General features: G+C 31.7%; 1 protein-coding gene across 2 annotated transcripts in view; it reads left to right on the top strand.

Moving 5' to 3' along the window:
• sav (scaffold protein salvador) overlaps positions 1-22,206 on the top strand; it is a 78,335-nt gene extending 56,129 nt beyond the window's left edge. For both annotated transcript variants that reach the window (XM_035352179.2, XM_035352178.2), the window contains exons 8-9: positions 2,377-2,438; positions 18,714-22,206. In XM_035352179.2, the coding sequence (XP_035208070.1) occupies positions 2,377-2,438; positions 18,714-18,878 (227 nt within the window). In that variant the 3' untranslated portion in view covers positions 18,879-22,206. The remainder of the gene's footprint in view (positions 1-2,376; positions 2,439-18,713) is intronic.
• Positions 22,207-26,684: the final 4,478 nt, after the last annotated feature.

The following is a 26,684-nucleotide window of genomic DNA, read 5'->3' as shown; positions in this document are numbered from 1 at the left end:
CGTTGGGACTTTGGCGATTCCGGATTATAGATCATCAGTTTAAATCTGGTAAGAAATCAGTAAAAGGTTTGACTAAATATAAGAAAATTGTGTGTCATAATTTAACAATTAGAAACTCAAAACCATTGCAACTATAAAATGGTATACTGGATATCTTGGTGCAGGCTAGTTATTTCCAAGTTTTCTGTTTTAAGTAGTTAAATTAATCCTGTAAAAAGAGGAATATCATGCAAGATGTCATATATATTTAGGTTCTGTTTTATTAGGGAGAAGAGCATTAGTAATGCAAAAAGAGAGACACTTGCCCCAGAAAAGCACCAACTGCACTAGATGCCGAAAGTTGAGCTGACTGGAAAAATCATGTAACTGAGTATCATCAGTTTGATGGATAGATTATTAAAAGGGGTGGTCCAGTCAGGAGTGTCATCTGTGCAAAAAATAAATTGCTTGGATTTCATCATAAATAACCTGCAAGAGAAAAAATAAGGATAATGCTGAAATCTATTTTTTAAGTAATTTAATGGCTTCCCTAATTTCGACTTCTGTATTGGACTCTTGGTTTTCTTGCTGCTTGCTACAAGTTCAGTGATTTTTCTAAGCAGAGTTTGATATATTAAGGACAGAGGAAAGAACCAGGAATTGCGAGCAGTGACTTTTCATAATTGGTATATAGTTCTTGCAATCAGAGTTAGATTGAGATTACTTGAGAAGTATTTGGAAGGTGTCTGAGTATAGAAAGGGTCCTTCTTCTTCAGTCTATTTAAATTTTCTGCTCTTTCATTAGTCAGCAAGTGTACATTAAGTATCTTGTACACAAAACTAGTCCTGAAATTTTATTAGTCTGCCATCGAAACTAGTCCCGGAAAATTTGCGAATATAACGCTGATTTTTGTTGTTTGATTTTAGACATTTGAACAAAATGGGTGGTTAAAACATCCAAACTGACTGTTTTCATTTGTAAGACCTAAAGCTCATTTGCAAGGAAGAATCATTTGTACATCGAAATTCTTCATTGTGAGTTGTTTTTACAAAAAAGATCAGAAGTTTCTCAGCAGTTCTTTCATTTTTCTTTACAAGTTGTGTCACCTTAATCACAAGAATGTTCAGGTTCAACAGTTAGTTTTGATATCAGTTTCCAGGATAGTCGTGGCATTCTTACTATAATAAACACTTCTTTTGAATTTCTAAAGATGTAGAATTCCATAATCTGAACACTTCTTTTGAATTTCTAAAGATTTAGAATTCCATAATCTGATGTTGAGTGAAAAGGTTCTTTATGTCTTTTCAGATTATATTTGGCCTGGATCATAAATCAACAGTAGACGTTCTTCTCTTCTGTCTCGTGGTTGACATACATAAATTGCATTATTAGCTTCTCCTTCCTTGAACAGCATAAAATTAGTATTCAGAATCACATGAAGATTTTGAATTTCACTTTCCATCAACTTTCGACTTTTCTTGGTTTTTCCCAATCTTCATATTACCAGGAATTTTATCACTAGTAGGATTGGAGTCAGTATTGCCTGCAAGATTTTTTTCATCTGGGTATTCAATCTGATTTTCTTTTTCTTCATGAAACTGCCTGATATTAAATCCAGAAACTTTGTAAAAATAATTCCAATACTATATAATCGCTCACCTTCTTTGGCAAGGTTCCCTTCATTTAACAGGTAGTTAATGAAACTAAGTGTCTTACTAGCAATCTCAAGATTGTGGGTATTCTTTCTAGAAATAATCTGGATATAAATTGTCTGTCTGATCCTGAGGATATTAGATCTTCATGCTACAAAAATGAACAAATTGTTTGCAGTACTTTGCTCAAAATAGCTACCAGTGACTCGTTAAGTGGAAGGAAATTATGATAATAGTACAGTAAGAATACCTTCCACTTTGTTTCATTTATGTTAGAGGTAATCTTTTTTCAAATTATTTTACATATTACCGTATTTACGGCAGAAGGTAAGTAAAATTAAATTGTACTTCAATAAATTTTTATAATTATTTATATTTATATCATTTTTTATAATTGTTTTTTATTTAAATTCATTATATTCTTTGTTTTTGTTATCTGTTATTATGATAATAAATATATATTTTATTACAAATGCTAATGATCTCTTAAGTTGCAGAAACAAAAAATAATTCATCATATTCAGTAAGAAGACTATTATAATATTATCTAGGAAATATCGGTGGTGGAATTACTTTCCATTTTAAAATTAATCCAAAAAGAATATTTGAATGTTATCCTAATAATTTGAATAATTAGATGTATTTTATGTTGATTGTCTATGTATGTCATTTGCTGTATTAATGTTAAAATATTCATTTTACTCAAAATTTGGTAATTATTTAATTATTTGATTAATATTCCAGAAATTCCTCATTGGCTTTATGTGTATTCTAAAGCTCCTCCTGAACTGGATCATAAATTAAAGGTAAATTTTTCTTTCACATTTAACTAGTGTCTCAGTATTTATGTCACCTGATGTTTTGTAATATAAAGATAATAGTCAAAATTATGTAGCTTTATTATACATGAACTATATTAGCTGCTATTTAAATAATATTTTAATTCTTACTAAAAGTGCTGTTGCTCCAATATAACAAAAACAACCTAAAAAAATATACAAATATATGTATTGTAACGTATTTTGCAGTATTTAACAAAATAACAAATGATCTTCACTTTCAGAATTCTAATTTAAAAAAATTTCTTACATTGCTGAGCAGCAGTTACATATACAAATATGGTGTTACCACTTCAATATAGTTATTTGTTAAATAACAAAATATTACTACCTCTCCCCCCTCCAGATAAACTTTAATTTCTATTTTTATAAATTAAAATTTACAAATTTTTTTCGTAACAACAGAATATCAACACAATACATAATAGAAATATTATCTATAATAATAAAAGCAAGTGTAATGTGTCTGTCTGTCTGTCTGACTGAGCTCTCCAGCCAAATCTATCGCACGCAGGGACCTGGAATTTTGTATACGGAAGCACAAAGGGGCTGGCCACCAGACCTCGAAGCCCGATTTTCGATTTTTGAATTAGAAAAATTTAAAAAAAATTATTTATAATTAATTAATCACGGTTTTTTTGACTCACTGATATTATTATTTGTTTTCAAATAACGTTCGATTGTAACAATTGATTTCTTTATTCTAGCGTTAGTTTGCTGTTTTGACGATACATTAAATCGATTAATTACAATTCATTTCTTTTTTGTAGCTTGTGGGGGGGGAAGAGAGAGAGACAGTCTACATGTCCTACACTACTATTCCTGCGCTATTCACTTATCTGCATTTTCTAAATGCACGGGCAATGCCGGGCGGGTACACCTAGTATATAATATAATAATATGTAGTAAGGAAGAGAGGAAAAAACAAAAAAAAAAAAAAATAATAATAATAATAATCTATATAGGGGAAATAAATTATTTAATCAGGCCAGGGAGTACGACTTAATGCGTCTACATTTTTATGGTTTTTACCACTTTGATGAACGACCGTGTAATTGTAGGGTTGTAGTACTAGTGCCCATCTCGTAAGGCGTGGATTTAGACTCACATTATTTTTGAGCCAAACTAGGAGATTATGATCGGTCATGATGAGGAATTTAGTATGCCTGTGTAAATAACATTGACATTTCTTTACAGCAAACATTATGGCAGCACATTCCTTTTCTGTGGTAGAGTACTTTTTTCAGTTTCTGTAAACTTCTTACTAAGGTATAATATTGGATGTTTATTGTCTCGTTCATCTTTTTTAGTTAAAATGACACTCATACCAGAGTTTGAAGCATCAGTTTGCAAAATAAACTCCTTATTGAAATCAGGTGCATGTGGCCTTTGAGACAGTTTCTCCTTTAGCTCTTCAAATGCTTTTGTGCACTCTTCTGTCCAATGTATTTTCCCTTTCTTTAAGTTTCTTTTCAAAGTTTTGATTAAAGTTGCTGCTATAGATGAGAACATGGGAATGTAATGATTATAATATACCGCTAATCCTAAAAATGCTCTGACTTGACTTTTTGTGGATGGCACTGAAAAATCAAGAATAGCTTTTACTTTCACTTCACTTGGCATTCTTATACCACGACCTACAATATCTCCTAGATATTTTACTCTATCTTGAGCAAATTTACATTTTATAGGTTTAATAGTTAAACCAGCATCCTTTATTTTGGTTAAAACGGCTTTCAGGTGACTTAGATGTTCTTCCCATGTGTTTGAAAAGATTGCCACGTCATCTAAATATGGAACAGCAAAGTTTTTCACAACCGTGAAGGATTTCAGCCATCATTTTACTAAATGAAAATGGTGCATTTTTAAGTCCGAAAGGTATCCATACAGGTCTAAATGTGCCAAAACTTGTAACAAAAGTGGCTAATCTTTGAGCCTGAGGTGTTAAAGGTATTTGCCAGTATTCCTTTGTTAAATCCAAAAGAGTTATATATTTTATGCCTGCTACTCTTTCTACTCTTTGTTCGATGTTAGGCAAGGGAAAGAATTGTGTTTTTGTCAACTTATTCAATTTTCTATAGTTGATACAAAGTCTTGGATCCCACCCTGCTACTTCCACTAAAATCATAGAAGTATACAGTCAAAAGTGGGACTTCGGCGATTCCGGATTATAGATCATCAGTTTAAATCTGGTAAGATGGCATGCAGAAATTATAAAATTAAAAATATGAAACCGTAATTTATAAAATAATGAGCAATTATGATCTAAAGGGTATCAAAATTTACTAAAAAAGAAGCCTAATATTTATTTGTTTACTTTATTAAACATTTCTTTCAACACGCGGATGCGTAAAGCATACCTTACGCATAGCCGAAATTAGAAAATTGCAACCAGAAAACTATTTGATTTGTATTTGTGGTATTTATAATGACGAGGAATTTGATTTAAATCATATCAAACACGGAGTACATCGAAATTAAATACTACATTTAGTAAGGAATTATAAGCCGAATAAAATAAAAACATCTGCTCTGAAGATAATGATAGTGTTGACAAATCAACTTCCAGTTCATTGCGCACCTGGACATCTTCCCCCCCCCCCCGCGCAGAGCAGGGTGAAATTGATAAACAGATTTCCGAATGGTTAGATAAACAAAGAATATGCCTTTATCCATTTTTTGTAGCAATTCGTTTTTTGTTTGATGGACATCGAAACATACTTTCGTTTTCTAGATCCTTTGGGAGCTCCAGCATCGGAAATTCTATTTGACATAATCAAAAGTTCAAACTTACTTTTAGAAAATTGCTCTTACAGTTTGCAAAAAATAATAAGCCGGATCCAATTCGAAGATTAAGGAACAACGCAATCATCAACATTAACTGAAATAGATAATTAGATAATTTTAGCTTATACCGTCCGTTATACATTAAACGCGCACACGACAACGTATTCTGCACTTGCGCAGACACATATGCGCAGTCGTAAATGTCTTGGGCGCACGAGTAAAACGCCTATGCGCATGCGTCAATGTGGCGCATGTGCAGAAAGATTTTAGCTTTGAGGTCCGGATTATAGATCATTCCGGATTATGGGTGTCCGAATTAACGACTTTTGACTGTAATCTGAATCTCCTATTTCAATTATATTATGCTTAAGCATTTTATCAGTTTCTGTTTTTAATATATCTGTTTGTCTAGGAGACATTCTGTATGGTTTACGGTGGATTGGGGTGTTTCCTGTCAATTGAATATCATGCGTTATTAAATGAGATTTTCCAGGTTTCTTAGAAAAGATTTTTGAAAACTTCAGCAGTATATCATGCAATTCTTGAATCTATTTTTTATTTAGCTTATCACTTAAGGAACTGTTTTCTTTAATATACTCAAAATCAAACAATGTTGATTCAGAGTCAGTTGTTCGAAAATTTTTCTCCATATCATCAATTTCAGATTGATCTTCTGTAATCATAAGATTAACCGATTCTGCTCGCCTATGATAAGGTTAACATGATAGACTTGATTAAAGTCTTTTTTTTTCTTTGAAACTCGCAACATAGTTAGTTTCAGATAATTTCTTCTCAACCTTCCCAGTACCTTTCCATTCAACTGCTAGTCTGGTTTATTTGTTGATACAACTAATACTAAATCTCCTTCAGAGAATTCTCTTTTAATAGCTTTGCGATGGTACTACACTTTTCTTTTGGTTTGCATTTCCAGAATTTTATCTGTAGCATCTTTTTAACCGATTTATGAATTGAAAAACGTATTCAACAACATTATTTCCTTCATCTTCAGGATTCATCCATTGTTCATATAATAATGTTACAAGTGATCTAAGATTTCGGTTATATACTAATTCTGCAGGTTTAAATCCTGTACTCTCGTGCATTATTGTTCTTAAAGCAAATAGAGCTGCAGGAACTTGTTTCTCTCACTCAGGGGCTGCTTCGATCTATAAGACTTTTAAAATTTGTTTGATTGTTCGGTGAAATCTTTCAACAGGGTTGCTCTGCAGATGATGTACTGAGCTTCTAGTTATTTTTATTCCAAATGTTTTACAAATTCAATGGCTACATTGCTCATAAAGGAGGTACTTTGATCAGTTCGTATTTCTTTCGAGAAACCCATTCTACTAAATATTTGTAACATGGCTTCAATTATTGATGTTGTGCCAATATTAGAGACAGGTACAGCATCCGGACATTTTGAAGCTAAACAAATAGCTGTAATTAAATATCTGTTGTCATTCAGTGTTATTGGTAAAGGGCCGCATGCGTCAAAGTTAATTTTTGAAAATACTTCTGCTATAATTGGTACTAAAGTCAAAGGTGCTTTGGCTTTATCATTAGTTTTTCCCACTCTTTGACATGGATCTCAAGTTTTAACATACTCTTCTATTTCTTTATAGCAATTAAGCCAGTAAAAGTGTCTTGTTAATCTATCTTTAGTTTTGATGACGTCTAAATGTCCAGATGTGCTATCATGACATAATGACTTTATTTGATCTCTATATTTTTTAGGGATAACAATTAATTTCCTTTCATTTCCATTTTTATCTTATTTCTTTTTCACGACAACTCGTTCTCCTTTACTTTGAAATCTTGGTGGAATTTTCATTTTTAGCTTCGCTAAGCAATGAGGTTAGATCTCTGCTTTAATGCTGAGATTCAATTAATTCTTTAGAATTAACATTAATCACTTTCTTAATTTCCTTGTCTTCCTCATCAGCTTGCGGTAAAATATCTTCGTCAGTCTCAATAAACGTCAGTAGTTCTAGTTTCTCCATTTCGGTTTCTCTACTTCGATCTTCTTCATGATATCATTTTACTTGAGATCATGTCAAAACTGCATTTATTTTTTCTAAATTTAAGAATGATTTATTTTTTAACAATTGGGCAGTTTTGTTACCCAATACATATCTGCCATGATCATTTGTAACAACAGCTGCCTTTGTCTTTATGTGACCAAGTCCGCAATTAATTTCAACTTCCACTAACAGTATACACACTAAATGGTCATTTAAAAGATATTGTACCCAGACGTGTTCTCTAGTCATTTTTGCGTTATTTTCGAGAAATAATATCAACAGTGGCTCCTGTGTCTCGAAGAATAGGCATTTCATACCCATTAACTAAAACCGTTAATTGTATATGTCTCTAACAAATCATCATTCGAAAATACACAATTTACCTTTTCATTTGGTTTTAAGTGAGGGCATTAAGACTTAAAATGTTTGTATGACCCACACTTGAAACAATGTGGTCGATATCTTTTGTCATATAAATTTTCTTGGCTCTTGTTTTGAAATTGACTTCTTTGTCAGTGATCTTTCTGGTATTTTGAATCGTTCCATTTATCAGAATGCTTATAATGAGGTGGATGCTCTCTTTTTTTCACAAAATTATCATAATGAGGTTTAAATGATCCTTTGTTAATTTTCTCAGTCTGATTCGCAGAAAATTTCGGTTTTATTGTTTTTCTCACATCTTCAAAATCTTCAGTTTTCTTAACCATCTCAGTGGGTGAAATTATGGTAGTCCATTCATCCATAAAATGTTCTTTGAAATCAGGAGAAGTACGCTTTTTAATTTGATCAACCAGCATGAGATCTTTTAGCTGTTCAAAAGTTTTAATGTTTAATCCGTTAAGCCATCCTTCTAAATAGTTCTTTAATTCATAGTAGAAATCATACCAAGTACTTTCAGTATGATGTTTATTAAATAGTTGTTAAAATTTTTCTGCTCTCAATTTTTCAATCGTGGTAACAGTAAAGTTTTTGCATATTCATACATTTTTGTGTCCTCTTCTGGTTCTCAAGCAATAAGCTGAACATTATCAGGAGGCAGCAAGGAAATAAGTTGAGTCACTTGATTTTCAACAGGTATATTCATCATTTTAGTTTGATGCTCAAATAACACCAGAAATAAACTTATTTCATCTTCTTTAGGGTTGAAACATGGCATGACATCATGAATTCTGATTTTTAAAGGCTGCTGAGGTAACTGTGTAGTTTCTCCCGCCTCTGCTGTTGCAGCCATTGCTTCCAACTGAGGTTTCTGTAACTCAAAGGTTCTAATTTGCTCTTCTCTTTCACACTCTTCTTTTCTTTCTCTTTCGCATTCCTTTTTCTCTTTCTTCTCTTTCACGTTCTTCTTTTCTTTCCCTTTCTTCTCTAATTGCAGCCAGTAGTTCTTGAGTAAACTCCTCATCATAACCAGGACTTTCAGTAATCAGTTTATGCAACTGAGCAATCTTAGATTCAGGTCTCTCAGTTTAATCTAACTCTTCTGCCAGTACTTTTAAATCCTGTTTTTTACTCCTAGCTGAGAATGAAATGTTGAACAAATTTTTAATAGGCTTTCTTTTAAAATTGAATCTAAAAGATCGTACTTGTATTAAAAATGTATAATTTTTTGTGAGACTTAATTTGTCAAAATTCACACTAACCAATTGGAGAGAATTATTTAAACAACTTTGCCATTTTGGCACAAAATAAAATAACACTGTGCTGGGTTGACATTTTAACTCACTATTCACAACTCTCGTTAGCTATAACTGTATAAACACCTTTGACAGTTAGGCAATACAATGGAATTTTACACATGTCAGTTTGACAATTTTACTATCTATCTCCACGTGTGGTTGGCGATAGTAAAAACAATTTTTGCAATATACAATCTGTAATACATCGGGATGATGTTACTATCTACCACACGCCTGGATGGCAAGAACTAAGAAAAGACTTTTGCCAATTCTGCAGTAGATTCAAATCACTGGCATTGACATTACGTCAGTTTGACATTACTACTTATTTTCCACGTACCTGCTTGGCAACAAATTCAAAAACTCAGCAGTTCTTTTTTTTTTTTTTATATATATATATATATAAATGCCAGGATGGCTTACACATACCTGTTTCAATTATCAAGAAAAGAATTCAAAACAAATAATAATAATAGAGCCTAAATAATTATTTTAAAATGCTTCTTTACCACAAATATCAATTATAAAGTACTCCTAATATTTTTAGTATCAGTTATTTTACACAGAAACTTTTACTATTTAAATATAATTCTGAAATGAAATACTAAATTTCAATAAACACTTTTTTATGAAACCAAAAGTTAATCTTATCTTCGAAGATCAGCAGTATCCTGTTTTGACAATTCTTTGCTCGAACGCAAGTTATAGAAGCACAAAAGATAACCTTTGAATGAACCGCTTCAAAATCTGGCTTTAAAACAGCAGACTTCTGACATACATTTCTCTTTGAAATAAACAAACTCGGCAATTAGTATTAGCAAACTTGTTCTAAAAAATTCGACAACTTTCTGGGATTAGGAGACCAGCACCATCAAAATTGATTATTGCACTCCTAATTTCCAGTATCTTAGTGGAACCTACAAATTTATAAGACTGTAACGTATTTTGCAGTATTTAACAAAATAACAGATGATCTTCTTAGTGAAACATAAATTTTATTTTTAGTTTATAGGGATAATATGAATACAGTCTTTTAGTTAAAAATTTTTCGTGCAACTACTAGCTGGTAAAATTTTCAGAATTCTAATTTTAAACAATTTCTTATGTTGCTGAGCAACGGTTACATCATACAAATATGGCATTGCCACTTCAATAATAAATATAGTTATTTGTTAAATAATAAAATATTACAGTATATATAAACATAATTTTTTACCTAAGCTTTATACTATTCTGGAAAGTTCAAGAATCCGAGAAGGTTAAGAATTATCCTGGAAATATTTTAAAACGCGTGTGAAAATCTGCAAACTAATTACTGATAGTTTAATGCTTTTAGTTCTTATTTTATTACCTTTAAAATAATTATATATATGTGCATATCTTAAGAATATTTTTATATATATTTATTAAAAACTTTGGTTGATCTTTACATTATGGTAACTTGGCGTTTTTTTGGCGAAAATTTGGCGACCAACTCTCCTACAGCAACCTTCTATTTTTTTCCCCCGCCGCCATTTTGTCTTCACGAAGTAAAGACATGCTTCTTTTCTTTTTATCTACTGAACACTTCTTCCAACAATCTACTAGCCGAATTACACTTATGCAAGAAATTTTATCTAACAAAACTGCTTAATCATGACAAATATTCATTGCAAAATTGGGAAAAAGTGCACAATACCATACTCCTTACGCGTTTTTCAAAATAACACATACACATAAACCATGTACACGCCGACTTATTTTTACTTAAAAAAACATCCCAGAATTGCACAAAAATGGCATTGCGCACACTCTTCACTATATCCATGTACACTGCTTTTTTCTCATAAAGTAGAAAAATTTCACGAAAATACATGACAATTTTCTCAATCTTTAAACCCGGTAAAAAGAACATATATGAAATTACCTGATCGCGAAAAAGTATTTACCCTTTCCAAATATGAACATTTCCACATATAAAATAAATAAAATATCCAAAAACTTTTACCTCTAAATCATCTATTATATTATAAACGTCACCAACGAATTCATACCGCAACCATTACAAATACCTAGTGTCAGATATTTAAATTATTTCCATGCACGTTTACTTCAACTAAAACGTATACCAAATTCCTACAAACATAAAATTCACAAAATAACTATCATTTAATTAAAATATAATTAAATTCAAAAACACTACTTAAAATATAAATGAGCACATACATTAAATTAATAAAAATTACCTTACAATCCTAATTACTTTAAACTAAATCATTGCTAATAACAATTTTCCCAATAATACCAAATTCCTTTACTTCCACCTTACATTTAGAACAATGCATAAAAATAATATCCTCAAATAATTAAAAATACTAACTTACCTAATCTTCTTCAGAATCTTGATTACGTGTCCGATAAACTTTTCTTCTTTCTGTTTCAGGATATTTAAAATCATACTTATATTTCACAGCAAGGTACCAGGTAAAATAAATAACTTAATAAAACATCCTTATTTCTATCTCACACAACCTTAAAGAAACATTTATTACTACCCTTTTCAATACCACTAAATACCCATTTCGAATTCATTTTAGTTACGGCCATGGGATCCAAAAATTCACGAACGCTGTTTCACACAACACAGGATAAAGCCAAATACAAAATTTCCAGATTTTTTCCCGATTTCCCCCCTTTTCCGATTAAAGAACCGTAATTCGTCCATTAATATCACATGACATATCCCATGATCTCTCATTTCCCTCACACAAAATAATGCGTAATCAGAACTAAGTACTGCTCACATTATTACCAAAGTCCCAGGTAGTAACCTTTATCGCCTCCAAAATGTCGCCAAACTACCAGTTACCATATTGTAAAGATCAACCTCAATAAGCTTTATACTATTCTGGAAAGTTCAAGAATCCGAGAAGGTTAAGAATTATCCTGGAAATATTTTAAAACGCGTATGAAAATATGCAAACTAATTATTGATAGTTTAATGCTTTTAGTTCTTATTTTATTACCTTTAAAATAATTATATATATGTGCATATCTTAGAATATTTTTATATATATTTATTAAAAACTTTGTTACTTGGAACTAGCAGATTTTCTTATCCTTTAAGCATATGAAATCTAAAACATTTTAATACATTGTTACAATGCTGAAGCAATTTCATTCTATTTGAAAACTACTACTAAAATGCCTTATGTGTTTAGGAATAATATCATTTCTCACATGCTGCTGCCAAGGGAAAGGATAAGTTGCATAAAACAGATGAAGTTATTCATTTTATTATCAAATGATAAAAATCACAAAATTTTAGAAAAATCAAGTAAAGAAATTTAAATTTGATATAGAAATCTATAACAGTTATCTAAGTTATTCAAGAAACAATTATCTTTCGCCTTGAAAAGTTTCTGAAAATACTGAACAGTTCGTATGTTCCTTGAATTTATTAGACAACCCTTCACTAATATATACAAGGGATACCAGAAAGTAATGTCATATTTGTGCATTGTTTAGTTCTCTGACAATGAGTATAAAATTCCCCCCCCCCTTTTTTTTTTCTTTCAAAACTGATTAAAATTGCATTTTCTGTTAGTGTGGTAAAAACATTACCTACATATCTATTTAGGATAAATGGTGAACATGCTTTTAATTGATCCCATAGTCGAAGGGTTTGTGGAGACTGGTGGTAGGTAGCGCATCTGGTCCATATAATGATTGGTACGTTTGTGAAGTTGTGTAATACTTTCTGCATTTTAAACTCAGAACATATTTATTAGAATTACGAGAATTTGTTCACAAATATGTATAATTCATGGATAGCCTAGAACGGTTAGTGAAATGAAGTATAGTCCTCGTGACGTGAAGAACCTACTACAAGGGTCTCTCTAACTGAGAGATCAAGAGCATTCTGACTTGTTGTTCCAGTGGAAAAAAATCTTCAAACTGAATTAGCCACACCTTAATTTTTCAGTAGTATTTTACATCCTCTGATTTGTTATATCTGGAACGATTTTCCATTCAACACAAGTCAAGAGAAAAAACAAGATCATTGGTTCGTCATTGATTTCAGGAGGATTGATTCCCTCCTTTGATGATAGACACAGTGCAGAATGCTAAACTCTATTTTCACTGGTCGTGAAGTTATGTCTCTTTTACTGTTACTGAAACGATGTCAGAACCCAGTGACTTAGAGACTGCACACATGATTTTCTCATCTCTGTGTGGTATGCCGCATATTCCTCCTCCAGTATCATCGTGATATGTAAAAATCGGGAAAATGCACATGTCTGCCTGAACGAGTTTGACGAATATTTGGTTTGGCGTGATGGGCAGATTTGGGTTTCAAAGTATCAGGAGAGCAAGTATTCATGTCGGTATTCAACAGAAATGCTGGTTTCACCTGGTCAATTGAGCTGAAACTATTTTTCCATGAATGGATAATTTGAACTTTTTATCACCACATTCGAGAACTTTAAAAGGGCAGTCCTTCAGTGGTTGTAGTGGCCGTCGTACCGTATTACGTCTCACAAACACATGTGACCATGTTTTTAAATCTTTGTGAATAAACACTGCTTTTGCTGTATGTGATCCAGTTGGTTTTAGTTTAAGCTGCTGCATGCAACTTCAAAGTTCTTCAATGTGCTCAACGTAATCAGTGGCAACATTCGCTATGTAAAAAAAAAAAAAAAAAAAAAAACACCCTGGAGTTTAATGGTAGTTCTGTGCACAAATTCAGCAGAAGTGCAACCGATGGTTACTTTGAGATCCGTTCTCAAACCAAGTAGCACAGTTGGTAAAACTTCCATCCATTTTAAGAATGTCGTAGGCTGAAATGTGTTTGTGTATTTTAGATTTTTGGCACGAAATATACTGTCTTGCCCAATTCGCAACGTCTTTGTTGGTATTTGGCCACACATATTGACTACAAACTAATTTTGATGTCGTTCGAATGGTTGGATAAGCTAAATTATGTACATAATTAAAACACAATTTTTGAAATGCCTTGGGAATATAAGGTCTTGCCGTGCCTGTAGATATATATCACAATATAATTCTATTTCTAAATTTGGGAGCTTAACTTTTTTCATTTGTAAAGAATTGTTAGTGTTCAGTATTTCTTTTAACTCATCATCTCTTGATTGTGCTTGAGCAATTTCTTCATAATCAATAAGAGCAATAATTTTATTTTTGTGAATGAGAGATAATGTGTCAGCGATAATATTATCAGCTCCTTTATTTTTTTTATTTATTTATTTTATTTATTTATTTATTTATTTTAATTTCTAGTGACAGATTAGGAACAGTTACAGCATAAAACAAAAAAATAGAATACAGCAACACAATGAAAAAAAAAAAAAAAAAAAAAAAAAAAACCAGCTGTAACAGAGTTCATTAATCTAACATATCTCTTATCTCCCAGTAATGCTGGGCGAGAAAAGTCTTGCGCAGAGCTGGACAGTGGGGTAGATGTGCAGCATCCATCACCTGTCCAGAGCTGCACAGAGTGCATATTGGAAAAGGAATTATTTTCAATCTATGAAGATGATATTGTAGGCAGTCATGTTCGGTGGCAAGGCAGAATTCAGCAATTGCTCTGCACCTTGGGCCATTACACAAATTTGAGATAGCATTCTTTCAAGACTTGTGAGAAACATGATGATAGAGATCTTCCTGAGCATGTACTTTGAAAGATCTTTTAATAAGATCTCTAACAGTATGGACAAGAATAAGCATGGAAGCCACATGTAGAGGACCTGTCCAACCAAATATTCTGAATGATTAAAGCAACCTTTTTTGCTAAGAAGTTGGCTTTCTCGTTACCTGGAATCCCCCAGTGGGTGAACCCACTGGAGGACTATAGTTTTCTCAAGTGAAGCCAGGTTTTGTAGATAATATCAACAATCCAATATGTCCTGTGATATGGGTTTTTTATCTGAAACGATAGCCAACAGAGCAGCTCGGGAATCACTGAGTATAACAGCTCTTGTGAATTTTTCCAAGTCGCATGGTAGCTGGTACAGAGCTGTGCGAATCGCAGCAATTTCACCGTCAAATGCAAAACCTCCTTCCAACGCAGACAGGGATGTAGAAAGAGAAAATTCTGGCACCTGCATTAGGGCCATCAAACAGGAGGGATCCATCAGTAAAGATCCGAAGCCACTCTGGCTCAGAGTAAAAAATGTTTAATACTTTGAAAGTGAGGACTCTTAATATGGAAGGATCTGTATTACTTTTGGTTACTTTTTGACCCAGATCAAGATTAATCCAAAAAGATTTCAAATTTATTGGATTTTGTAGTGGAACAAATAATTCTGGTACATTCATAAAACCAAGTGGATTTTTTTAACTGAAAAACTCTCTGTAAAAAGACCATCTGAGTCTTTAGATTTCTAGTCAAATCTTGATTGACTTCTTTCCAGAGTGAAAGACATCCAGGAACTCTAATGATCTTCTTTCAGAGAATTAAGGCCTTCTCATGAATTATGGTACTTAAGGGTTTATCACCAGTTAACATAACATAAACATGGCATCAATCAGGGTGGTCTTCTCTGCTCCAGAAACAGTACATAAGCACAGATTTTGGATTTTTTCTAGAGTACATTTTCCATGGCCACAACAAGTGGTTCACAGAAGTAAGTCAGAAAGGGGAGGATAAACGAATGATAAGTTTGGAGCAGGGATCGTCTAGTGCAACCCCACCTTGGCCCAGCAAGGTATTTAAGGACACTGAGTCTCTTCGTAGCATGGTTGGACAAGTCCTCTACATGTGGCTTCCATGCTAATTTGCGGTCAAACATCACACCCAAATATTTATATTTATTTTAATATAAATTACTGGGTCTCCTTTATTGTACTGAATATCAGTTGTGAATTGGGAAATAAAATGTAGTTGACGAGTTTGATGTGGGGAGCATTTTTCAAGTTTTTGTTTGAAAGTAAATATTAATGCTTTGTGGTCAGTAAATATTGTAAATTTGTGTTTCTCTAGCATTTATATAAATTTGCGAATGGATTGTATATTGCTAATAATTCTCTATCATAGGTATTGTATTTTGCATCGGTGGTTTTGAGCTTTCTATAAGAAAATGCTTGGGGTTCGAGTCCTTGTTTAGTAACTTGATTTAGAGATTCGCCAATAGGAAATATTGGCGAATAGTCAGATGCATTGACTTCAAGAATTAGAGATGCATTGACTTCAAGAATTAGACATGCATTTGGTGCAGAATGTGCTAATAATGTAGCATTTGCTAACTGTTGTTTAGCATTTTCAAAAGCTTCACTTGTTTGAACAGACCTAGGAATTTTACACTTAATCATTCTTTTAAGTATTTGCTGAGTAGTGTTTGATTATGTACTGTACATGGCAAATACCTGCATAAAAATTGAGTAAACCTAAAAACTTCCTTGTCTTTAATATGTTATGGTTTTTTTAAGTTCAGAGTTGCATCTACCCATTCAGGTAAAGGTTTATCTTTGGTTATTAATGGCCTAAGAATTTCAGGAATAAATAATTACAAATTCAATATTTCAGGAATCCCGAATTTGAAGTACTTAAGTCCATATTTGTTTAGTTTGTGTAAAACTGTGGAATTGTTTATGAAGTGTTTCGTTTTCTGAGAATACTAGGATGTCATCTAGGTATGCGTAACAAAAATATAGTCCTCGTAACACTTCAGCATGAAATGCTGGAATATTTGAGCAACATTTTTATGTCCATAATTTAAATAAGGGAATTTAAATAGGGGAAATCTTGTATATGTGGAATATGATATGAATCAAAAATTGGAATTGAATTAAGTGCTCTGTAATCTCCAACTGGTCTAATGCCAGTAAGACTTTTTATGTACTACGTGTAGAGGCAAAGACCAGTTACTCTTGGAGGGTTGACAAATTCCTTGTTCTATCATAAATTCAAATTCCTTTTTTGCTTCTTGATAAACTTCGGGTTGGAGCCGTCTTGCTTTGGAGTGGACTAATAGTCCTTTAATTTCAATATAATGAACTGTGCCATGTTTGATTGCTTTGCTATGGATAAAAGGATTAATCAATTCTGGAAGTTGTCTAAGAAGTTGGTGATGTTGAGAGCATTCTAAAACAGTCATAACATTCATTTGAGTATTGTGCTCTAATCGGCTGCTACTAGCAAGAGTTGTTAATTTATCAACGATTATTTTTTTGGGGAGAAGGTAAATTAACTAGTAATCCAAAATGGGTGAGGAAATTGGCACACGTTATGGGAATTGAAACATCAGCTATTATGAAATCCCATTTAAAATTTTGCCTAAGCTTGAAAGTTAAATTTAGTTGCTTAATGCCATATGTTTTAATTTTTATATTATTTGCAGCAAATTTCTGTAGAGTAGTAGCAGTGAAATGCTTTCCTTTTGTCACTAGAAGGCAAGAAATGTCACCACATGTGTCAACTCATGTTTATATGTTTGTCATGCATGTGTAATCTATTGGAAGTGTTCGCTGCTAATCAGGTATTCGTGACTTGTTTTGGAATAGCAGTGGAATTTAGTTTTCCACCAGAGATGAGTATGGAGAAGTACATTTATGAGCATCAGCTGTTTAAACTTTTGGTGATAATAACAATAACCAGTGTTGGCATGATTTGTGTGTAAATTACGTTGTCTACTTTTTGAACAATTGTGGTTAACGTGGCATCTTGGATTTTTACTGTCCTGTTTTCGAGACAATTGTTCAATTTGCTTAGTGGAATTCTCTATTCATTTGATCATTAAGCTAAGTGCTGAACTTAACTCTGAATTTTGGTCAATATTTGATTCCTGGGCAAACAGCAATTTGTGCATCATTTGTGATTTCTGATGCCTAATATGCTATCTGGGATAGACGATTGGAAGTAGTAAACTCTTTAAGCTAGCAGGTCCACCCATAAGATCCTGTATATCTTGACTAATAGCATATTGCTATTTATTTTATTTTGTACATTGGCATTTCCATTCCATTATTTATTATCCTTATTACACCTTAATGTGTTTCTTCAAGCCGACACGTTGGGAAACTGGAACAGAGAACTGAGACTCAAGATTCTGACAAAGTTTATTTAATTAATTGAAAAATGTGGTATGTACAGTATCAATTGTCTGTTTTGGCGAAACGCGTTATGGAGTTAGCTTAGTTTGAAATTCATTAAAAATTTCCCGTGATGTGCCTTAATGAATTTCGAATTGGGCTAATCTGCCATTTACTGCTTCTTAGTTTTTATGTTTTAAGCTCGAATAACTAGTTAATACTTTTACTAATGTTTTAAATGTACCTAAATTAGATTAATATGTTGCTTACTATTAGGATTGATTTTTACTTGTAAATAGTGAAATGTTGTATTTTTCTCTTGTAACACATTTCATTGCTACTTATTTTGCTTATGTTAAAGTTTTCATGGAACCACAGTATTTCAGCGGCTTTTTAGCTTTCAAACTAGGATTTTTCAATTAGATCTTTTAATTTTCTTAATTTTGCAGCACAATGCGCAAAGTTTTCGACCATATATGTCTTTTATCGTTTGTTCTGTCTACTTTATATATATATATAAATGTCAATATAATTTAAATATGCTATTTTATGTGGAGTTCAAAATATGTGAATTACAATATTGAAATAAAATTTTAGATAGTTAGAACTCATTTTATAGTTTAAAGTTTTCATGTGATATTCAGTATTTTTTATTTTATTTATTTTCTTTCTGAATTTGACAGCTAATTCCATATTACCGTTTATTTTAATACTTTCTCTTCTTGTAGTGGGAACTCTTCAGACTACCAGAACTGGACTGTTTTCAAGCCATGTTAAATCGATTATATAGGCAAGAACTTGAAAGTATTGTCATGGGTTATGAAGCTTATCGATTAGCTTTGCTCAAAGAAATGGAAAGATGCCTACATGAGAAAGAGAGCAGAAAATCTTAACGTATTTTTAAGCTATGTGAGAGATTCAAATTTGTTGAATATTTTTCTAGGAAACTTTAGTGATATGTGGTTGTGATAAAACTGCAAAGCTCTCTCTCTCTCTCTCTTTTTTTTTTTTTTTTTTTTTTTTTTTTTTTTTAAGATTTGAGCTTAGTTTGTAAAGATGTATGCGAAGTAAAATGTTTTATAAATTTGTAATAAATAATTATAAAATATTTTTAGAGCAACAATGTGTGAGTGTATGAATTATGGGTAGGTAGAAATTATATTTCCAAACAGTGATACATCTAAAATTGAAATATTTTAAATACTATGCATTTTATACATAATTGATTAAATTTCTTTATCAAAGGTTTAAAAAATTTTTAATTATAGGGAACATTTTTACAATAACTTAAACTAATTGAATTTGATAGTTTCCTTGTTTAAAATGTCTTTCCTCCAGAAAGACAATTATTCTTATTTTTGTTTTGTACCATTGTCTTTTCATTTAGAAATACTCTTTTTTTATTGCTTACGATTTTTTAATTTTTTAATTACTTTTAAAATTCTCTATAAAACGTTTTACAAATGTGTTGACAGAATTTTAATGTCCTTTTTGAGGAATAAATTGAAACATGTAGAGGTTTTAAAGTAAACTATAACTAAAAATTTTAAATATTTGAGTGGTTTGTAAAATGATAAGGTGACCATTTAGAGCTGGTAAATGAAAGAAAGATGTATATAATCTTTATATGCAGTACATGAATACAGTCGCTTAGCTATTATAAAATTGCAAACTCATTCTACTAATAACAGCAGTATGTAAGTTTGAAGCTAAATTTGAGAACACATTCTTTACATTATTTTCAAAATTTAATTATATTTCTAAGAGAATTTAGTTTCTAATTTTAATTCAAAAACTAGAATTTTTTTTTTTTTTTTTTTTTTTTTTTTTTTTTTACTTGTAGAAGAATTATTAAAATTATTTTGTTCTTTTCAGTCCAATATCTTTAGAGAACTTCTAAATTTGATTTTATTGAGTGGTTTTTGTTACCAATTATTTAATTTTTTTTTAATATGTATAAACTTTATTAAGTTACATGATTTCAATAACAAAGGTGAAAATGTTCCATCAACAAGAAACTTTATATAAAACTGTCATCATTCTAGCCTCATCACATAGTTTTCAAGTTAAACAATGGCAGCTTTTAATTTTTCTTCAGGCTACATTTAGACCACAGTCACAGCCTTCACTTCCTTTTTTGATGTGAGCAAGGCCATAGTCTTACTTTAAATTATTATTCTTGATGAGTGGAGAGTTCGCTTTAAGAGTACAGTTTAGTCAAATGCTGCAATGGAGATTTTGTTTCAGCTAAGAAACAAAATCTCCATTTTTAAACTATTAAAATTTTGTGTAATTGAAATAACTTGGATCGTTTGTGAAATATGCTATGATTTCCAAACAAATAGAAGTTTTGCATGTGCTAAAAACATTTGAAAGGCAATTCAAAGGACCTTTTCATTGATCCCAGGTAATTTGCTTCTTGAAATATACATACACTTCTGGATATATAAACATATTGTGCATGTATATTCCCAAGAATATATGGATACTTTCATAGTTGTTATGCCTAGGATATATGTTTAAAATTTCTCGTTATTTATTAAAAAAAAATTAAAGACTATCATGTCCATAGAATCAGTTATTTAAGAAAATTATTTGAAGAATTCCATTTTTAAAACACTTGCAATATTTTTAACTGAGAAGTGTTATATTTAGTTTAACATAAACAAAGTATGCAAAAAATTTATTTATTTACCTGAGTATGAAATACAGTTCAAGTTTTGTTTAAAAGATTTATTTAAAAATGTAGAAAGAAATCTTCATAATTAACAAAACTTTTCACCCTCACCCTGAAGCTGAGACTGTCTGAATTTTTGAAATCATTAAAAAAAGACAGTGCATATTCATAACCTAAAATTATAAAAGTGTAAATATTATAGTCAACCAAAAGAGAAATTTCTACCGCTTTTGATGTCTTTAAATTTTGTTAATTATCTTTTGAAGACTTACATACCTCTGGGTGTATGCATACCCATAGTCTAAAAAGCCACTGATTTAGAGCTTAAAACTCATATTGTTATAAGAACCATCATCTGTACGTAGATAATAAACTCTTTTCAGAATTTATTAAAATGGATTATTATTTTTTTATGCACAAAAGTCTTAATCCTTTTTAAGCTGTTTAAAAATAGCTAATATCTATTTAAAGAAAAAATTTTAATTCAATATCTAGAGGAGAATCCTAGTGGAAAGTATTCTGTTCCTTCTCTTAAAAAACTTTATGTAATTGTTGACAGTTTATAAAAAAAAAAATTAACTCAATATATTGGTGCTGCAAGAGACATTTATTTACTTACATTTTTTTCTGTGATTAAGTTTTGTGACAGTAACTTCTGTTCGAAGTTTCAAGCTTTTTCCAAAGATGTAAAGAAGTAAATTTGCTCAATAGATAATTCTACAGTCATAGTTGGGAACATGTAATTGAAATTACATGTAATGATATTGTAAGATTCATTGTCTGGAATAAGATTTTCTTTTCTATATTTGTTCAATTTCCATTTTAAATATTTCCATTTAGCAAATTTATTTAGACATTACAAATATAAAGTAATTTCAGTTACATGTAAAGATGTGATAAGTATCATTGGCTGGAATAAGATTTTCTTCTCTATAGTTATGTAATTTCCATTTTAAACATTTCCATTTAGTAAATTTATTTTGACAGCAAAATATTTTAAGTAAATTCAAACATATTTGTATTCAATCTAAAACTTAATCTTGTATCGTGAGAGTTAGTATATTTGATATTGATTTTATCAAATGTAACTGCAGTCTTATTTCATGTGGAATGGAATATTTAGTTGTATGGAGATTGAATTTCATCTAATATAAATGCATAAAGTTTTTTTTTTTTTTTTTTTTTTTTTTTTTGTGCGTATGTGTGTGTGTATGTATGAATCAATATGATTACTGCAAGGAAAACTTCTTTTTGATATGTACCATTGTGAGTTCATTGTATCATTTATGTGTAATTACTTTGCTTATAGCAGTCAAAACTTGCAGTGGAAGTGTTTGTTATTTTATATTATGGAAGTTTTGCTTTGTATATATTTCATATTAAGACTGAGGTAATTTGTAAAGGATGAGTGATAATGAAAAACAAATGTTTGAATATTTTTGTGTCATTATTTTTATAAATATTTGTAAGAATTCATTTCTGAGCTGTAATTTATTAAAACACAATTTCAGAATGATTGAAAAAATAAAATAATCAAAATGGCAGTGTGTAGTTTTCTTTGCCAGACATTAATATACCATATTTCTGTACCAGACATTATATTAGCATGCCAAATAAGTTACTTTAAATATCCATAAAGATTTAGTTAGGTTAGACATTTATATATATTTAAAATTTTAAGTATTTGGATACATTTTATAAAATTTGTATAATGTTTCCAAAGTTCCAAAGTTATGGAAATTGAGCTCTAGTTCATTTCCTAGAATTTATATACCTTGCTATCAGCCAGAGACAATTCTTAACATGTTTATGCAGCTATCCTGTGCAGTATTTAGTCCATTTCAGTAGTTTAACTAATACAGATGCATTTTTATAGCACTGTTTCTCCATCCATAGAACATATAAAGAGCAATCATCATCTTTTTGTGGAAAAAGAATGTGAAAACTTGAGAATTTGTTCAACTTCTGAGAGGAATATTCTGCTTCCAAATTTGGAAAAAGCTTGATGGGATGTTCAATTTAAGAGTTTAACCATGCTATACATAGAAGGACTAAGGAGGCACTAGAAAAGTTCTTTGAGGATGGCATAAAAAATTAGTTTTTGTTGTGATAATATTCAGTTAAATGGGAATTATGTTGAAGAACTTCATTCTAATATTGAGGAAACATTGTGAAATTTTAAAATAATTATGAATAAATTCCTAGCACTTTGGAGAAATTCCTCATAGTATATGTTCTGCATTATTCCATGTGTGTTTTAATTTGATTATGTCTTTACAGTAGCAACAAGCAAATGAAAATAATATGATGGTTCTGTTAAGCTTATTATTATAACTATAATATTAATTACAGCAAGGTTTTTTTTTCTTTTTTTAATATAAGATTAGAAATTCAGTTCTATGACATTCAAGTAATTTGTATGCTTTTATTTTTAACATTCAATAGTATAGAATTGTATGTTAAAAAAAAATTATAAAATAAATATGTTACAAATCAACAGTTTAATTTCATCTTTTGCATGACATCTCTTTAAAATTTTTAGGCAATTTTTTTTTTAATATATAAACTACTGGCCATCTAAAATACGACACCATGAAAGAAGCATTCAAACAGCATGAAACTTACATCTTATGTATACTGCGATGGAATATGCAAATGATTATAGTGTCAGTGTACATGCACATACATCATGGGCAACTTCAGCATTCCTTCCAATCCAGGCAGAGGCCCTGATTGCAATTAATCTTTTTTAGCTTTTGAACATTCTTGCACATAAGCTAATTTGTATAATCTTATGGTCTGAGCAAATATATGTGACATAAATCAAAAGAAAGCTGGTAATACGAGTAAAGGTGCAATGTAATTTATAAAATTTTTTAATGCAGAATATATTTATGCTTTTTTTATGAATATTTTAATTTTCCAGTACATATAATACTACAACAGGATATTTTGAGTGTTTTCATATTCAACAATGTCATGAATGTTATTGCCATTCCATGTATTTTTCCATTTATTTAGTTCAATTACTTATTCATTTATTTATCATTTTAAATATTTATAAGCAACTGAACACTATCCAAAGAAAAAAACTTAAATGATTCATTTAATGCATGCAACTTTTAAGTGTCTTTGATCTTGAAACCTTAAATTGAATAAATAAATCATTGAAATTTTTTTGAGTTTTTTCAAACTGACAACTCTAGAGATTTTTATTTATTTTAAGTGGTGCGTAAAAATTCAGAAGAAATTTAACATTTTAAAAATGGGTGAAGAATATGATAATGGAAAGATCATGTAAGAGGGCAGAAATGAATCTCGAAATTTGTATTAAAATGGAAATCCTATAACTCTTTTATTCTGTGCCCATACTCAGAACTGAGCAATAAGTGATGCACCAAAGGTCAACAAAGAGGTCCCCCCCTCAAAAAAAAGGGAAGAAAGAAACTTCAGGCAATTCTTTTTGAGGCTATAAAGTAAAATGAAGAAATTTGACATCTATGATATAATTTAGATAAATTTATGATGTGCTATACGGAATTATGGATTGCAATAGTTTTAATTAACAAGTAAACATGAAGAATAAATTAAAATGACAGATTTTAAATTTGTATTTTCTTTGATAATTTATTTGCCTCAATTGTTTATATCAGACTGAATATTGTCAACAAAGAATTGTAAGAATGTTTTTTAATCCATTGAGAGGTACAAAGAAATTCTTAGAATGCAGAACGAATTCAGACTGCAAAAATATGCTTGATATTAGGGTTAAAAAAAAGAGTCAATGAAGAATCATAATATAGCCTACAGTTGATATCTGTCAAAGAATAAAACAAGACCGTTTCAATGTTTTGACGATTTTCCATAGATATTGTGAATGAAACTTAGACTGAGGCATCTTATATTTCAGATACTTCCTACACTTTTTTTTAACTGAAATTTTTGAACAACTAAATATGGTGGTAATTTTAATTGCCTACAAAATTGCTCATTGCTCAGTAATTGATAACAAAGTTTTACAAAGAAAAAATGTTAGGAATTCACAGGTATTTTGAAAAATTAACACAAAAAGACTTAAAATTAAACTGAAGTGACACATTAACAGTAAGAATGTTGTTCTAAACAGACATTAACAGTAAGAATTATGACACTGTCCATCTAATTGTGCCTGCTAATATTTTCAAATTTATCGATCTTCTGGCAGAATTTTTATTTTACTTGTTGACATTGCAAAACAGTGTGCGATACTTTTGAAAAATTAAAATTAATAATTTAAACCTGACGTATATGTACGAGTCTGTTGCATACGCACAAAAAGAAGCTTGTATGTATCGTAAGATTAACAAATAAATGAATATTATATACACTGATGTGCAAAAATTAAGGACGAAGTCGAAAAATTAGCATATCAGCTGAACAAAGAGGCAGAGCGAACAGAAAGACTAATCAGGAGATTAAGTAAGGTGATGTACGGTAGCACATGCACAGATATGCAGGTAGACGTAATGGGGGAGTGTCTGAGTAGTATAAAGCATGTTGTCGGTGTAAGATCAATATTGCTGGCAAAGAGATTGCACGCCGTATAGCAGTTAAAATCACACCGAGTTGCTGCCTCAGCGAGAAATGGCGAATAATCAATCTGTTAAATGACATCTGGATGCTTTTACCCGAGGTTGAATCATTAGGAAGTTGGAGGAAGGCCGCAGTGTGACAAGTTTGGCTAAAGAGTTCGGAATTGCTCACAGCATCGTTTCACGACTTTGGAGACAATTTCAAACTACAGGAACAGCTATCCGGGGGTTTAGTAATGGTCGTCCACGAGGAACCACACCCGCAGATGACCGGTATATTGCCTTACAGGCCAGAAGAAACAGGTGGCAGACAGCGGGAGAAATCGCTAGACACACGACACAGGCCACTGGACGACCGATATCGCGTTTTACCGTGGCCAGAAGACTGCACGGTGGTGGTCTGTTTGCACGACGCCCTGTACGGTGTGTACCTCTAACGCCTGCCCATCGGAGAAGGCGTTCTCTGTGGTGCCGGGAACACCGGAATTGGAGAGACAATGAATGGGGACGAGTACTCTTTACAGATGAGAGCAGATTCAGTCTGAATAGCGATTCTCATCGCATACTCATCTGGAGAGAGCGGGGAAGCCGCAATCATCCCTCGAACATCATTGAAAGGGACAGGTATGGAGGTGGCGGTGTTCTCGTTTGGGGAGGCATCATGCTTGGTAGTCGTACAGACCTTCACATCTTCGACGCAGGTTCAGTCAACGGGACCCGTTATTGTAACGAGATTCTTCTTCCATATGTGCGTCTTTTTAGAGACGCTATGGTTCCGCAGTTCCTTTTCATGGACGACAATGCACCATGTCATCGCACAGTAGTTGCCGAACAGCTCTTAGAGAGTGAGGATATTGAACGTATGGATTGGCCTGCACGATCTCCGGATCTCAATCCCATCGAGCATGTATGGGATTTTCTAGGCAGACGCTTGGCAGCTCGTACCTTACCACCAGTAACGGTTCCTGAGCTTCGATTGGCGCTGCAAGATGAATGGGCAGCAATGCCTCAACAACTCATTGACACCCTCATTCTCAGCATGAGCAGACGCTGTGAAACCTGCCTAGCAGTCAGGGGAGATCATATCCCCTATTAAAGACTGGATGTTTCTTGCTGGACACCCATCACAGGAATGTTTCGGCCTTCAGTCGCATTGCGCTCCATGCTACTTTTTCAATAAAGCTTCTTTTTATCCCTCTGATTTCTCTTTTAGTAAGTGTTGCTTACATTACTCATGGCCTTACGTATTCGGGATCTTACGGTATTGAATGTGTTGATTTGGAAAGCTTTTGAATATGTTGATTTGGAAAGTTATATTGAAAAAACTGTCTCGTCCTTAATTTTTGCACACCAGTGTACATACTGAGTGTTTAAAAAATTCCATGTTGTATTAGACATTTTTTTTATCTCCCCACCCTTAAATCATTTATAATAGGAAAAGAAAGAGCAAA

The sequence above is a fragment of the Stegodyphus dumicola genome, chromosome 7 (genome assembly GCF_044657685.1).
Source record: "Stegodyphus dumicola isolate Sdum_Otavi_A_Nest chromosome 7, ASM4465768v1".
Classification (NCBI taxonomy): domain Eukaryota; kingdom Metazoa; phylum Arthropoda; class Arachnida; order Araneae; family Eresidae; genus Stegodyphus; species Stegodyphus dumicola.
This window is presented reverse-complemented; position numbering and strand designations above follow the sequence as displayed.